The sequence below is a fragment of the Sorex fumeus genome, unplaced genomic scaffold, assembly GCF_029834395.1.
Source record: "Sorex fumeus unplaced genomic scaffold, SorFum_2.1 ptg000072l, whole genome shotgun sequence".
Taxonomy (NCBI): Eukaryota; Metazoa; Chordata; class Mammalia; order Eulipotyphla; family Soricidae; genus Sorex; species Sorex fumeus.
The window spans coordinates 40,769,878-40,786,130 of NW_026606129.1; the positions used below are offsets into that span (position 1 = coordinate 40,769,878).

Below are 16,253 nucleotides of genomic sequence, written 5' to 3' on the forward strand. Positions count from 1 at the left end.
TCAACGATTACTTCTTTGTAGAATGGTGAGATCCTGGTAGTGAATCCGCAATACAGCTCACGGAGGATCTTGATGTATTGGGCTTGAATGCCCTGATTGGCTAGGGCTTCAATGACCACTTCCGTCTCAACAGGCCTTCTTTAAATCAATGAACGTTAAACAGAGCGGCATCTTGAACTCCCGAGAAACCTCAATGAGTTTGGTTATTGTGTGGATATGGTCGATGGTGCTGAATCCTTTGCGGAACCCGGCTTGCTTGCATGGTTGTCCTTCATCTAGTGTTCTGCCAATCCTATTTAGGATGACTCGAGTGAACAACTTGTAGATGACAGACAATAGGCAGATCGGGTGATGGTTGCCAATGTCATGGATGTCTCCCTTCTTGAACAGTAGTACAGTCCTGCTGGTTTTCCATTGGGACGGAACCTTGCATTCAGACAGGTAGCGAGTGAAGAGAGAAAAATCGCATATACACAATACATTTTGAGAGAGACAGAATGGGAAATTGAAAGGGTGTGTGTATTTATATAACTTCCTTCAGGGAAAAAAATGTATGTAGGGGCTAGTACAGCAGGTAGGACACTTACCTTGGCACTCTCTGACCTGGGATTGATCCTCAGCGTCCCATAAGGTTCCCTGAGCATTCATTAACAGGAGTGTTTCCTGAGTGCAGAGCCAGGAGTGATCCTTGAGTATTGCTAGGGCTTACCCAAAAACTGAAAAAAGGGGGGGTAGGGGATTAGGGAGGGATGATAGGAGGGAACCCTGGAACACTGGTGCTGGGAAATGTACACTGGTAGAGGGATGATTGTTGGAACACTGTATGACTGAAACCTAATCATGAACAGCTTTGTAAGGGTCTTGCAGTGGTTCAATTGAAAAAATAAAAGGATATGTGGAATTACAAATTGTTTACAAATTATTTTTGAGTTCTGGCAAAAAGGTGGGAACAGACTACCCTCTTATAAGGGGGAACTATCATATGAATTACTTTTAAAAAAAATAAAAACAGAATCTGTGAGTCCATATCTATAATAGGTTCATAATATAGAAATACCTAAGGGCCAGAGTGGTAGTACAGTGAGTAGGGCATTTGTTGTGCTCATGGCCAATCCAGGGTCCATCCATAGCATTTCATGTGGTCCCCTGAACTCCACCAGTAGTGATCCCTGAGCACAGAGCCAAGAGTAAGCCCTGAGTACCACCAATCTGGTCCAAAAACCAAAAAAAATTAACAAAACAAGCCCATGAATAGATATATGAATATATAAATATTACATAATGGGTACTAAATAAGTGCTATCTTGGCAGATATGAAGGAGTGTTAGAGGTAGAACATCATTTTATAGCCACCATAAAGCAGTTATAAAAATTAAATGAGGTCCGGAGTGATAGTACAGTGGGTAGGGCATTTGCCTTGCATGCGGCCAACCGAGTTTGATCCGTGGCATCACATGTGGTTCCCTGACCACCACCAGGAGTGACTCCTTAGAGTAGGCCATAAGTAAGCCTTGGACATAACCAGGTGTTGATCCAAAACAAAATAAAAACAAACACAGAAGATTAGAGTAGGCAGGGTCATCATGGGCTGCTAAATGTAGCAAGATATTTTGATGAGTAGGATTTCTACATAGTTGTTTTGGTTTGGTTTGGTTTGGTTTGGGGTCACACCTGGTGATGCTTAGGGGTCACTCCTGGCTCTGCATTTAATAATCACTTCTGGCGTTTCTCAGGGGACCATATGGGCTGCTGTTGATTGAACCTGGGTCAACTGCTTGCAATGCAAACGCAATGCCCTACCCACTGTGCTATCACTCCAATCCAGGATTTTGACATAGTTTTAAAATGCTTCTCCACAGACTGCCTATGAGATGTAAGAGGGAAAAGTTATTGTTATATACTAGAGAAACCAGAAAATGCCCTGATTACATTGTTAAAATTAACATCACCAGTGAGAGGGTCAAATAACTGGGTGTTCTGTAGGATGCGGACATTGGGAGACACAATTCACTCTGTAGGATTCCAGCTGGGAATTTGTGTCTTTCTAATCTGAAGAAAAATTAGGTAAACTGAAGATGAGAAGTATTAAAGTGGGAAAGGGAACTTTAGTTTTCAAAATTCTTACAGTTCGGAGATAAAAGTCAAAAGTGTCAATGACAACTAACTGTAATACATAGCTGCAGACTAGAAGAAAGTAAGTAGAAAAACTAAATTATGGACAATAACTTAGATTAAAAGTTTTGCATCATTTTTAAACTTCCTGAAGTTGTTAATTACAGACCGAAGCTTTGAAAGAATATCCCTGTTCTTTAATAAATTAACGTTAAATTTGTACAGGTCAGATTACAGTTAATTTTTCAGTTTTAGTTCTGAAAAATTTCGTTTTCTCAATCAAAAAACACATAGTCTAGGACTGGAACAATAGCACAGCAAGGTAGGGTGTTTGCCTTGTACGTGGCTAACCCAGGTTTGATTCCCAGAATCCCATATGGTCCCCTGAGCACTGACAGGAGTGATTCCTGAGTGCAAAGCCAAGAATAACCCTTGAGCATAACCAGGTGTGACCCAAGAAGCAAAAAAAAAAAAAGCACATAATCAAGTACAAAATAAAATTAATGCAATATATTTTAGATGCAGAGTTGAAAGCTTGTTTATGTAAATGAGAATAGATATATATATTTAGTGATATGAATTTATTTACATAGATTAAAATATGGCAATCAGTCCTCACAAATTGACTTTTATTGGTTTATTTTCTGATAATTCCATTTGCCACTCCTTTAACTTTCATTGGAGCAAGCATGAATTAAAATTTTTATGTGCCTGATCAGTAGGCAAATCAGGGATGGAAGGAAAATGGACAAAATGGTGGGTGGAACGCACACTGGTGGTGGGATTTGTGTTGGAGTGCTGTGGGCCTGGAACAGCTGGACGACGAACAGCTTTGTCAATCATCATGTTTTAATAAAAATAAAATATAAAAAATTTCAAAGCATGTATCAGTGTTATAATCCTCAAAGAGGTGATGGATGATTAGCTTGACGGTGTTGAGTTTTACCTTTGTTCTGGAATCTGATATTCCAGGACATAGGATATCATGAACATGTCATGTAGACGGAATTGTACTTTGTGAAATGTGACTTTCCAGTGAAAATGAATGAAATGAATGAAATGGAGTTAACCAGCATTTCAACATTCCATGCAGCGTGGAACTGACTATAAGCAATTTGAATTTTGAATTAACAGGTCTTCTTTTTGGTATTTCTTTCAGTCTCCCCGAGTGAAAGAGTCATTATCAAATTCTGAGGTAAGTAGTTGCAGTTAGAGAATCTTTGAAGTGTATGTGCTTTTTGTTTGGTTTTAAGGGGAAGCATATTTGTTGGTATGTATCTGAATGGGAATGAGAATTTGTGCCTGCTGAGTGTTATCTGTGATTGTCCTGGGCTTGGACAGGCCCTTGCAGTAAGTTTTGTTGCCGTTGCACTCGTTTAGAAGTTGTCCTAATGGATATTCTTCATGAATTGCTTTTTTGGCATGGTTAATTAAAAGTAGTCTTTTTGCATTAAACTTTCTAGAAGTTTATCATAATCCATCTTTCCTTTTTTAATTTGATTTTATTTCTAATCTCTTACTTTATTTTGTTTTCATTTTGGGAGGACCTCCCAGGCAGAGTTCAGGGAGACTCTCCTGGCTGTACTTGATAAGTCTGGCTGGATGAGTCAGTGCTAGTGTCCAAGTATTTGCCTGGCATCTGCCCGACCCCAGTTTGGTCCCCAGTACCACATATGCTTCCTAAATACCACCAAACAGAACATCGCCAGTGCCCAAGGATGCAGTGGTGCTTGGACCCTGGAGCGCCAGGGACCAGAGGGCCACAACCTGCACTGCTCGGGTCATCCCGTCTGCTCCTGGTGGTGCTGATGATCAAAGTGTGGTCCCACGCCTACAAAACATGCCCCCTGGCCCGTGTAGTGTTTCCTCAAACCTGTAGCCTCCTCTTCAGTCAGATTGATTCTGTTGCCTGTCATTTCTGTGTCAGTGGGCTCAGTAGTCTTCTGAGTGGGATCCTGTTAGATCGTGCCTCCTGCTTGGTCCCTGCAGAAAAGCCCTTCTGTGGGGGCGCTGATGTGCATGCCTCTGCCTCTGAGCAGCCTGCTCTCCACTGCCCTGCATCACTTCCACCATGGGTTCATCTGAGCTTCTCTCTGCTTCTCTAAACCATTTTCTCTTGCTCCTGTGCCTAATCTAATTAGTACATTCAGCGATGCTATTTTGATGGACAAAGGGATAGAATTGTTCGATAGTAATAGTTAAAAATAAATGTCATAGGAACTGGATGGAGAAGACATCTGGATGCTTGCCTTGCGCAAGGCTGACCTGGGTTCAATTCCCAGCACTACATATGATCCCCTGAACTCTACCAAGAATAAGTCCTGAGCTTTGCTGGTCGTAACTCCCCGAAAACAAAATGGGGTAGAGAAAAAAAATGGCTCTTCTGGAGAAGAAAATTAGTTACTACTATACCACATGAGTGAAACTCTTAAGAATTAGACTTTTTGTTTTTTGTTATTTTGGTTTTGGGCATTTGTCCTTTTTTTAAAGAAAAATTTTGGGTCACACCAGTGATGCTCAGAGGTTATTCCTGGCTCTGCACACAGGAATTACTCCTGGTGGTGCTTGGGGGACCATACGGGATGCCAGGGATTGAACCCGGGTCGGCTGTGTGCAAGGCAAATGCCCTACCCGCTGTACTATCGCTCTGGCCCAGCATTTGTGTTTTCTTGTTGTTTTTATGTCTTTTGGGGGGTCACACCCAGCTGTGTTTAGAGTTTACTCCTGGGTTTCTTGCATCCCTTTACACTCAGTTTAATTAGCACTGTGTTTGTCTGTGTTTTTTGTTAAAGCTCTTTCCTACAACTGAACCAGTGGGTACCTTACTTAAAGTTCCAGAACAAATTCCTGCTCGTCTACCTCAACCAGCTGGGCAGATTCCTGCACAGCCAACTCAAGTCTCTGTCCCACCCCCTGCGGAGCCAGCAAAAACAACTCAGGTAAAGCAGGGATGTGCATCTTGGTAGATAGGGAAAAAATGGAGATTATATGGAACGCAAGCCAGTATAATATGGTTGATGACATGGTAGACTTTGAGATTCTTTTATTGGACTTACTTGGACTTAAAAAAAAATACAAAACAAGACAGCTGGGGCTCGAGCAATAGCACAGTGGAGAGGGTGTTTGCCTTGCATGCAGCCAACCTGGTTTTGATCCCTGGCATCCCATATGGTTCCCTGAGCACTGCCAGGAGTCATTCCTGAGTGCAGAGCCAGGAGTAACCCCTGAGCATCGCTGGGTGTGACCCAACAAAACAAAAACAAGATAGCCATGAAAATATTCTAAGCATCAAAAAGTTTTAGACTGGTCTCCACTGGCTCTTTATGAGATGGTTACACTTTGGCTTCAGGTGCAGCTGGTAGAGTCCAACCAGAGAGTAGAATTGTCAGGTACTCTGTTCACTAATGTATAATGTGTGTCTACATATGTTTGGGGGCTAGAACAGAGTGCCTCTTTGATCTATGCAAAACAGCACTTCTACCACTTAGCTAGAGCCCCGGCCGCAGCTGGTACTGAGTAATGTTGCTTTAATGACACCCTGGTCAGCCCATACTCAATGATTCCGTGAGGGTGGATTTCGTTAAAATGAGTCAGTAATCTGCAGGCCCCTTTCTCAGGCACAGATGTGCTTGGGTCAGTCAGAGTTCGCTGGAGGCAGCAGAGGGGGGTGAGTGGGGTCCCCATTGTGACTCCCCCTCAGGCCTCACACACTGCCTGAAGCTTACGGCTTTACCCAGGGTTAGGGCAAGAGTTCCACGTCTGTTTGTTGAACTGTAGATACATACTAAAGCTCTCTCTTTCCCCGTGACACTTTAGATGGAAAGCAGAGGAATGGGAGTCCGGCCCAGGCTTCACCCTGGCTTCTGCCTCTAGAGGCCGCCACTTACTCTGCTTTCCCTTGGTCCTCACTTACACTGAGAAGATAATTGTCATAGGAAAGCTGATGGAAAGGTGGTTGGGTCTGTTTTCTAAACAACTTAACTATGAATGCCCTCAATAAGCAAATGATGGCTGTAGTTTTCAAGAAGTGTGAGTTTAGCCATCCAAAGACCCAGAGCCTCCAGTTTGTGTGGATTTAGTGGGGTAGCTGGCAGATTGGCGTCCGACTTGTATGTTTCGCCCCGGGAGAGAACAGAGGGTCTAAATGATACAAAAGTTAAATGTGACTCTGTGGAATTTATATGGGTTTGAGAATGATCTTTCTAATTGTGTTTGACTCAGGCTGATATTCAGCTCCTGTTGCTGCCTGGGGGTGCATGCACCCCCGTAGCAGGGATTATCCTAGGGGCCAGGATGGCCTCACAGAGATGAAGAAAACTTGCTGGCCCGTGGATGGTTCCGAGGCAGATCGCTGTCTCCACCACACTTAAGATTCCAGGCAATGACTTTATACCTTTCGATGCTTTTTAGGCTCCGTCTTTAGGAGCAAGCTCACAAGAAACCAAGATCCCCATTAGTCTAGTTCTAAGATTAAGGTAAGTAAGCTCTTCCCTTCATTATTTGAGTACTTTGAATGTGCTGTGTTCTCTTTGGCAGTCACCTTTTCTGTCAGTGCTCCAGAGCATCTTCATAGCACCCAGTACTGTGTGCTTGCCTCAGAGGAAAATAGTGACTGTGAGTCCCTGGGTGGGGATAGGTTCTGTGACTATGTAACTTGCTCTCTCTCCTAGCAGTGATGAAAAAAGAGAAAGAGAGAGAGAGAGAGAGAATAGGAGAGGAGAGAGTGTACCGTGCCGAGTAATGGAGGAATAGCCTGTCAAGTAAGTCACAGTAGGGGTGTAGGACAGATGAATCTTGTCACTGGGATCATCTCAGTATTGAGTGCTATTAAGGTTCAGACTGAAGTGCTTTCTGATTGGGAGTCGTCAGGTTAAGGATCCAACAACTATTTTAACAGTGAAAGGAGAACTTCCAAGTGTAGTTTTGGTTTCTTTTTTTTCTTTTACAGCAAGTATTCTGAGTTTTGATGGTTCTGGTGGGGACATGGAAAGGCCTTGGCAGATGGCTTGCTAGAAGTGCTCTCAGAGCCATCTGTCATTTTCTTCTTTCCCTTTGTAGCTTGTTAGATTGGGATTCCAGAGCTTTCTTGCGAGAGCAACTATAATTGTAGTTATGATCTAAATAACTACTTTGATCTCTTTCTACTTATAAATGTGTTTGATCAAAGTAAAGTCTTAACTGGACTCAAAGTGCTTCAGCACATTCTTTGCACTCAGAACACTTGGGATCAGTCCCCACCCTGCATTTGGTGACCCCCAAGCACAGAGTTAGGAGTTACCCTCTCAAACCACCAAGGCTGGCCCCCACACCCACACACCTCCTCCCTCAGCGTGTGCACACACAAACACACACCTTTCCAAAAAATTCTTCATCTGAGAGGCTAAGGGGAGGGTTTTGTTTTGATTTGAGTTGGTTTGTTTTTGCTGGCTATGTTCAGAGCTTTCTTCTGACTCTGCACTCAGGAATTACTCCTTGAAGTGATCAGGAGGCCATATGGGGTACAGGGGATAGAATCTGGGCAAACAAGGCAAATGGACTTAACACTCTACTATCACTCTGGCCAGTTTTTTGTTTTTTGTTTTTTTAACTACTACTGATCTTTGATTTTTGTTGTATTTTGGGTTAATCCTGGTGGTCTTAGGCAGACCACGTAGCCAGAGATGGCATGGACCCAGGCCTCACATATGTAAGGATTGCATTCCAGTCTTTTGAGCCATCACCCTGGCCACTCTTACTAACATTTTTTAAAAGACTACTCAGTTATCGGGGCTGGAGCGATAGCACAGCAGGTAGGGCGTTTGCCTTGCATACGTCGACCCAAGTTCGATTCCCAGCATCCCATATGGTCCCCCGAGCTCCGCCAGGAGTAATTCCTGAGTGCAGAGCTAGGAGTAACCACTGAGCATCACCAGGTGTGACCCAAAAAGCAAAAAAAAAAAAAAAAAAAGTTATCAATTCTTTGTTCCAAGTATGAATTCCTAGTTATTTTCTCAGTAAGACCATAATTAGAGATAGATACAGCATTAGCTATTTTGAGAATGCTTTGGCTTTATCAGTGGAAGCAATTCAAATTACATCCTTAAATATGAAGAAATAAGTTTTGACTACTCTTCCTTTTCAGATGTCCTTCTGTTTCACCTGGTCTTAGTTCTGACTGACTAGAATGTTTTGGCTGTATTTTATTTTTCATTACATACCTTTTCTTATGTATTTATTTTTTTATTTTGCTTATGGCGCCACACCCAGTGATGCTTAGGGACTACTTCCAACTCTGCACTCAGTAATCACTCCTGGTGGTGCTTGGGGGACCACATCAGATGGTGGGAATTGTAGCTGGGTCAACTGCTTGCGAGGCAAATGCCCTACCTGCTGTACTATTGTTCTGGCTCCTCTTTTTTTTTTTTCTCCCTTCTTGTTTTGGGGCCACGTTCAGTGGTACTCAGTGTCCCCAAAGCAAGCAGACTGCTCCCTGCTCTCTGTGTGGGCATCATTTGTTTCAGTGTTTGGGGGACCATGTAATGCTTGGGATCAAACCCAGGCCTTCTGTATTCAAAGTGTGAACTCCATCTTTTAAAGCTTTGTTTGGCTTCTCCATGGTAGGAGCCTAATTTGCATGTGTGAGGGTTCCGGTTCCATTGCTGGCAACTGCTCCTTACGCCGCACAACCCCAAATCCAACACCTCCACCCCTGGCTCTCAAATTTTTTGTTTTGAAATCTTAGAGTAGTTAATAGTATAAAAATTCTGTGTAACACGTGCTTTAGGGAAGGGAAGAAGATACTTCTGATAGTCTTTTGAAAGAATAATGTTTTAATGGACTGTGTCCCCAACACTTTGGGAAGAGGAGATGAGAGTCTTAGTTCTCACTAATGAAGACTCTGAAATTAAATTCCTGGAAGCAGTGATAACACCATTTAATTCAGTGATAAGAATAATTCCATTATAAATGACATTAGTGCCATATGTTGCCTTTGAAAGCATTGTGGTTGGCATGCCAGTCAATCACTAAAATGATGCTGAATATTCAGTGTTAATTTTATTCAGTGGATTAAACAACTAGTAAACAGACAGTGCATAGTACACTATTAGCTGTTGGGAAGAATATGGAGAAATGAGGAAATAAACATTTCCTTGGTAATCAGGTTTATGTTGGAAGTTGTTTGCATTATGTCTCTAACATAGCTAGGTACCAATTTGGGGTAATAGGTAATGCAGAAGGGGAGGGTAATGTACGAGTGCAATGAGCAATTAGTGTAGATAGCGTTGGGGCAGTTTGTATTGGAATTGGGTAAGTACATTTAAGCATAAATTCAGTAACCTCCTCAGTGTATCCTTCAAGTCAGTCAATGGATTTGGGTCCCAAGAGATGGTACGTGGCTTCTTTGGACACAGGGTTCTGATTTCCTCACCTTCAGCAGAGACTCCGAGCAGCTTGTTTATCTCAGTCCCTAAGGTGGTGAGCGCCATTGGAACTGCCCCTTGCCAATCAGCGTAGTTGACTCTCTGGAGCCATGTCCCCAGAATGCAGCCAGTTCCTTTAAGCCCTAGTTAAAAAGTGCTTCTAAAGTTTTGCCTTATTGTGTCACTCTGTGTATTCTTTACTATCAGCCTCTGAGCTACGGGATCTGGGAGAACATTGTGCCTTTTATTCTCTTTAGTCCACCGAGGCTGACCCAGTGGTAGGCCAGAGGAGCCTTGGTGAAAGTAGGGATAAAGCTGCAGAGGTCATCTCACATTACCTTCCTGTCTTCGTACAGATTTTCCTTAGTTTTATTATAATCTTATTAGTGATGATAAATATGGGAATGGGCATGTAAGAGTCATCTCAAAGGTATAAATTTTTATATTGATCGGTTGATGGTGTTGCTCCGATTATCACTCAAGGTCTGTGTTGTCGACTCATTTGGGCAGATTTGAGCAGAGGGGGTAGAGGTGTGGTTTTGTGAATATACATTGGTGGAATGTTTATGCATGGATTCATAACCTTATTTTTTATGTTTTCTTTCATAGGAATTCAAAAAAAGAATTAAATGATATTCGATTTGACTTTACTCCTGGGAGAGGTGAGGCTCTGCATACAAAATAACTTTTCACTTGTAATCAATGAAATGTTTTATTATGTTTTTAAAAATGTTACCAGTTCAAAGGTTTATGGGTTTTTTCTTTGGGTGAGGGGGAGAATCTTACTTCAGTAAAATGCAATTTATTGCGCTAGGGAGATAGCTCAAAAGACTGAAGCAGGTGCTTTGCCTGTTGGACACTGGATTCAGTCTCCTGAGCACTATTGGGGTGGCCCCCAAAAGACAATTTATAAGTTGCTAACTTCATTTATAAAACCTCGTCCAATACAGACAGGTGCTGATGAGTATAGCTCTGATGTACAGCTTGTGAAGACATTTCTTAAGCATTATCTTGTTAAATTTTCAAAGTACCTTAAATAACTTAAGTAAAGATGATTTATCCCCCACTGTTCAACAGTAAAGTGACTTGTTGCATTTGCAAAGCTGGAAGGAGGTGTAAGCTGGAGTTCAGTTCCAGTTTTATGAGACAACGGTTCTCACTCCTCACCAAACACGCAGAAGAAACAAGATGGGGAGTCTAGTACCCCCAGACTGCAACCAAGCACCATCTCTCATGGACTCTGGGCACAAGCTGGGCATGCGTGAAAAGATTGCGATTTGTTCTTAGGCTTCAGACTAAAGCACTCTTCTAGAGGTCTTTGGTTACATCATGTCTCAGGATCTCATAAGCCTCAACCAGAGTAGGATTGCCTCAACAGGAGATTCCTCGGCACCTGTGCATTGGCTCTCTGCCAGCAAGCTCCTGGCACCTGTCTAACCGTTATTTGGAACGTTCTTTACCTTGAGCTGGTGTTTGCGCTCAGACTGATAAGAGACTCTGCCCTCTAGCTAGTTCTATGAGTTTCTTACATGAGATAATTCCATTGGTAAGAAAAACCTTTCATGTTGGGGGAAGGCCCATCTGTCTTCTTTGGTCTGTGAATTTGCATCTAGCTGGGATCTGTGCTGACTCGGAAAAGTTGCAGGGACATGTGTGACAAGAAACAGCACCTTTCTCTTTGTCCTTGCAGATACAGCGGAGGGTGTCTCTCAGGAACTCATTTCTGCTGGCCTGGTTGATGGAAGGGATTTAGTAATAGGTAACTACTCTGTGCCCTGACCTTGCTCTTTGGCCCTAGAACTAAGTCTGGTGGTTCTCAGGATGCATCTTGACTTTGCTAAAGTAATATTTCCTTACCAAAACAATAGTCTCACTTCTGAGTTTGCTTGTGACCACTGAGGATAGTGCATGAAGTCTCTGGGAATCCTTGGTAGAAGTGAAATTAGAAGTTACAGCAGGTTTGGTCATATCAGAGCCGTTTCGGAGGATGAACTCTGCCAACATCATCTTTGGATTTAAGTCCTAGGAAAAACAGGAAGCAAAGGGGCAGTAAGACCAGAGGCACATGGCCACTGCAGGACTCAGGCTTCGCTTCCCAGAGTAGGAGGCATCACCCCCAGGAGGGCACAGCACCCATGGGGCAAGGGAGGGGTGCTTTTTGTTCCCTTAAAGAAGGTAGGTTTCCAGGGAGATACTGAGTGATAGATGATTGATTTTTCTGAAAGGGGACAGTAGGCCAGAGAAACTTGGGAACCTCAGGTCTAAGGCAGGTCAGCACAATTTTCTGTAAAGGATCAGAAAGTAATGCAGCTTTGTGTACCTTGTTCTGCTCTGGCGTCTGAAAATTACCGTTTACCCACAAACAGGAGGGAGACAGAGCACAGCCCCTCGTTTGCTGACTCCCAGGCTAGGGCCACCCACGCATGGGCAAATCATTCCTTTTCTACTTGTGAGTCTGTCTGGGCAGTGATTCAGGGTTTATTTGCGCTACTTGGAGAAAAGTTTAAAAATGACTTTCAGGGGTAGGGTATGGCTCATAAGCGGAGGGCAGAACTTTCTTCTCTGAGAGGCTCTGGGTTTGAACCTGGGCACCGCGGCACACATAGCTACTCACTCACCCCAAGTTTCAGGCTGTTGTCTTTGAAAGACATTTCCACTGGGGGACTGATTGATTATCTCCCTGCTTTAAGTTTGATTGTACGTGGAAGATCCCAAACTACCTTTAAAGTTTTAAAATTTTGGTTGAAAGTGGATTTACTTAGCTTCTCATTACTCTTTCTATTTCTGTGATTACAGTGGCAGCTAATTTGCAGAAAATTGTGGAAGAACCTCAGTCAAATCGATCTGTCACTTTCAAACTGGTATTCATCCCATCCCCTTGTTAAACCATCTCACTTTTTGTACGCCAGCAGCCTCTGTAGATCATATTCCTTGAGTGATAAGAATGTTAAAACATTGTAGTTGTTCACTGAGCTCCCCCGCCTCAAGCTCCTGGGCTGACCTTTCTCTTGGAATGGGCTCCCTTTCTTTGCTCCCTTCAAGGAAACCACCTATCCCAGGCTCTTGATGATTCTCACAGACAGTGTTAGCCTTTCGTTTGACTTGGCCTTTATACTGAGCCCTGTTTTTCGGGACAAGACACATCTATCACCTGTTTGTAAACTAAGGCCCTGTTGCCTAACACTCTCCTTCCTACGGTCCCGCTAATAGTTTTAAGTGCTATACATTTGTCGGTAGGTACCTACAACTTCTTGTTTTGTTTGCTTCTTAGGCATCTGGTGTCGAAGGTTCAGATATTCCTGATGATGGTAAACTAATAGGATTTGCCCAGCTCAGCATCAGCTAAACCGGCCCTGAAAGAGGCGGCTCGCGGAGACTCCACACACGCGTCTCTCTTTTGCTTCTGTTGGCTTCAACCCACTACTGCCAAAGAACCCAGCAACATGCCTCCCAGCAAAGAGCTTTAGAGGTCTTTCTTTACGTCTCTCCTGCCATCCACCCCTGTTTTTCCCCACAGGGAAAGGAAAGTTGGATCACCGGTGGCCGGCACCCCGAGAATTCCGTTAGTAAACTGCCTGTGTCCTCCGCCTTCGTCCATCCACGCCATGGCCCTGTGCTTGGCCCCAGGAGACAGCACTGTCCTCTTGTTGCAGTGACGGCTGGCACGAGAGGCAAAGGAGCAGCTCCATGGACTCTCACCTCCTGTCCCTTTTCCCTCCCTGGCCAGTGGGAGCATCTGGGCATGTCTCCACTGCTGAAGTAGCTGTTAGAATCTAGAAACCCAGAGAGTTTGAATTTAGTGGGATTTTTTTTTTTTTTGTAGTGAGGAAGATGGTTTGTTTAGGTTTTTTGGGTGGGTTGGTTTGGTTTTTTTTTTTTGCCTCTGATGTGAATTCTAACAACATTTGTTAGGAAAAAGCACAACCTCAGATAGAGGCAACCAAAACCATATTCTTGTTTTGTTCGTGATTATTTCTAGGCGTTTTGCTGGAGCTGCTCTCAGGCACCCCTCATCTTTGCTCCCTCTCAGAAGGGGCGCTAGCCTTAACTTCAGCTGGTGCAAAACATCTGACTGTGGTCACACTTCAGCCCCTGGTTCTTTTACGGGGGTACTTTGGACTGTTTTTAGAGAAAAACATCAAGTTTCTAAAACATTAATTTTCCCAGAGGTGGTTCTTGAACAACAACAAAAATCATATCTCATATTATTGTGCAAGTATTTATTTTCAAATCTAAAGCAAATTTAATTGGAGAAAAAGTGCTCCTTGATCCTCCCGTGAAAATCAGTTTGCCTGGCCTCCACATCATGAGGAGAAATGCAAGGTTGAAATTCTACAGCAATAAAGGAGACTCAAACTGGCCCAGAGGCCTGCCTTCTGCCCCTCTCTGCACTGACCCTTCGGAGGGGCCACACTTCCACACTGCACGGGACCCAGGATGGAAAGTGAAACCACATGTGCCGTGACCTTTCGGATTTATGAATGGACAGTGTTCATTTGATTTTCTACAGAAATAATATAAACGATTCTTTCGGTTAAAAAAGTGCACTCATAATGCAATATGTGAATAATCAGTGGGGTTGATTTTTTTTCTCTTCCTACTGTTTCACAATCAAAACTTTGTTTAACAGGCTTTGTATATGAAAGGGATACTCAATTTGGCCTTAAAACAACCCTTGGAGGGACCCTGTGCCCATGAAGAGAGGAGAGTTGCCTCTTAGAGAAATATTCCAGCCCTTTCCATCATGGTTGGTTTGTGAATAACAAGATTACTGTACCCATTTCTTAAAACCGCTGAGTATCTCTGGAAGCTTTCCCCACACTGACTTGCCATGTTCTGTTTTGTTTTGTTTTGTTGTTGTTTCTTCTGAGTAGTTTTAGATGTGGGTTTTCTTTACCTGCCCTGTCTGCAAAGGCTTGTAGGGAACAAGAGTGGATGCTAGCAAGGATGGGGGTTGAGTCTGGGATGGGAATGGGGAGGAATGTGGATTAGAGAGTCTGAGCCTGGTGAAGAAAGAAGGTTGAGGTGCTTGCTGGAAAGATCTTAGCTTTTTTTTTTTTTTTTTGAGGGGGTTGGTAGGGGTAAGGACAGGGAGATGGGAATTAGGTGTGAAAAAGAGATAGGTATTTTTTTGGGGGGGGCACCACATTTTATTGGTTTGCTTTAGAGTCAGACAAGCCTGTCCTAATCTCACTTAGGAATCCAGGGGGGTAGTGTTGCCGTGTTCTAGCTTTCCTTTGGGGCGTGGTCTGACACCCAGACTGGGGGAATGCAGCGGCCCATCCCTTGCTGAGTATCTCCAATGGCCATTACCCTGGGGTTGCAGTGGGGCAGTTGACGGGCACAGTGCTGGACGTGAGCTGGGACTTTTCTCTTTCTTGTCCGTTTTTTTTTCTTTTTTTTTTTTTTTTGCTCTGCTGGGAGTTAGGAGTCAGACACCAAGCCCAGAACAGTGTTAATTCTTCTGTGTGACTTGTGGTGGACTCTCTTTGCTGGCTTGTGTAGTGGTCTAAGAAATAAGAGAAACTGCCCACGTGGCAGCGTGTGGGCTGGTGAGAAGCTCCCGCCTCTCCCAGAGTGATGGTTCAGGACTGTCCCAAGGTACCCGGCACCCTCAGGTGCTGGGAGAGGGACTGATTTAGCACAAGGTAATGTGCCAATGCTGTTTATGAAACGTACGGTCTTTCTTCATGACTAATAGGTTTGTTGGTTTTTTGCTTAAGTTTTGAACCAAATCCTAGAGCCAGCTGATACTGTTGGATAATCTGGACAATAAAATAATGGTGTATCAATAAAGGGAGGTTCCTCCTCATGACTTACGCTAGATTATGGAAGATGTAAAATATTTGACTTTTTTTCTCCTTTTTTTTTTTGAACTTTGTATTTTCCTGCATGTTTCCCTCATTTGTAACCAATAAAGAGTAAATTGTCCACGATGGTGTAAAGATTCTTTAATGGCTGTTGGTGGAAAGCAATGGGAAATGGATCAGGGAGTCACACGTAACTTAAAATTTTTGTGAAAATAGAGAAAAACCTGGGCCAGTTAGAGTTCAACAGGCCAATTGCGCGCTTTGCATGTGGACCCAGGCCCATCAGTCCCCAGAAACAAGTTTGTAAAAGTTTCTCTCCACATCACATGGTGTGACCTCCAAGCTCGGAGATGGGAATAGCCCCTGAGTGCCATGGATATCAACAAGCAATACCCCTCCTCCTCCTCAAAAAAAAAAAAACAACCTAAAAAAACCAAGGCATACATAAACTTTAAAAAGTTTATATAGATCTGCAAATTATCTAAACTAGCGGGGCTGGAGCAATAGCACAGTGGGTAGGGCATTTGCCTTGCACGAGGCTGACTCAGGTTCAATTCCCAGCATCCCATATGGTCCCCCGAGCACCGCTAGGAGTAAATTCCTGCGTGCAAGAGCCAGGAGTAACCTCTGAACTCCTGTTCATTACTGGGTGTGACCCAAAAAGCAAAAGCAAAAAAAAAAAAAGAGAAATACTGGTGTCCAAGGAGTGAATGCTGCCTGGAGCTAAGTGAGAACAGAGCAGCCTCCAAGCGTGTGTTCACCAGGCCCTGAGTTCAGTGCTCAGCACTGAAAAAAAAATTTCTAGACTAGCATTTAATCTCTTTAATTGTGTTAAGGGATCTGCAGTCAAGGCCAGATTTGAGCCCTTGGTAGTCCCTTCTGGAAAGTTCAGAGCAAGGCTGAACTTAATGTAGGGGTTTAGATTAGATTC

At 43.5% G+C, this 16,253-nt stretch overlaps 1 protein-coding gene across 1 annotated transcript in view; it reads left to right on the forward strand.

The window, feature by feature from the left end:
* Positions 1 to 14,553, forward strand: part of OXSR1 (oxidative stress responsive kinase 1) — an 88,236-nt gene extending 73,683 nt beyond the window's left edge. Inside the window, exons 12-18 of the mRNA XM_056129506.1 lie at positions 3,272 to 3,307; positions 4,905 to 5,051; positions 6,523 to 6,587; positions 10,122 to 10,174; positions 11,203 to 11,271; positions 12,309 to 12,373; positions 12,784 to 14,553. Of these exons, the coding sequence (XP_055985481.1) occupies positions 3,272 to 3,307; positions 4,905 to 5,051; positions 6,523 to 6,587; positions 10,122 to 10,174; positions 11,203 to 11,271; positions 12,309 to 12,373; positions 12,784 to 12,858 (510 nt within the window). The 3' untranslated portion in view covers positions 12,859 to 14,553. The remainder of the gene's footprint in view (positions 1 to 3,271; positions 3,308 to 4,904; positions 5,052 to 6,522; positions 6,588 to 10,121; positions 10,175 to 11,202; positions 11,272 to 12,308; positions 12,374 to 12,783) is intronic.
* Positions 14,554 to 16,253: the final 1,700 nt, after the last annotated feature.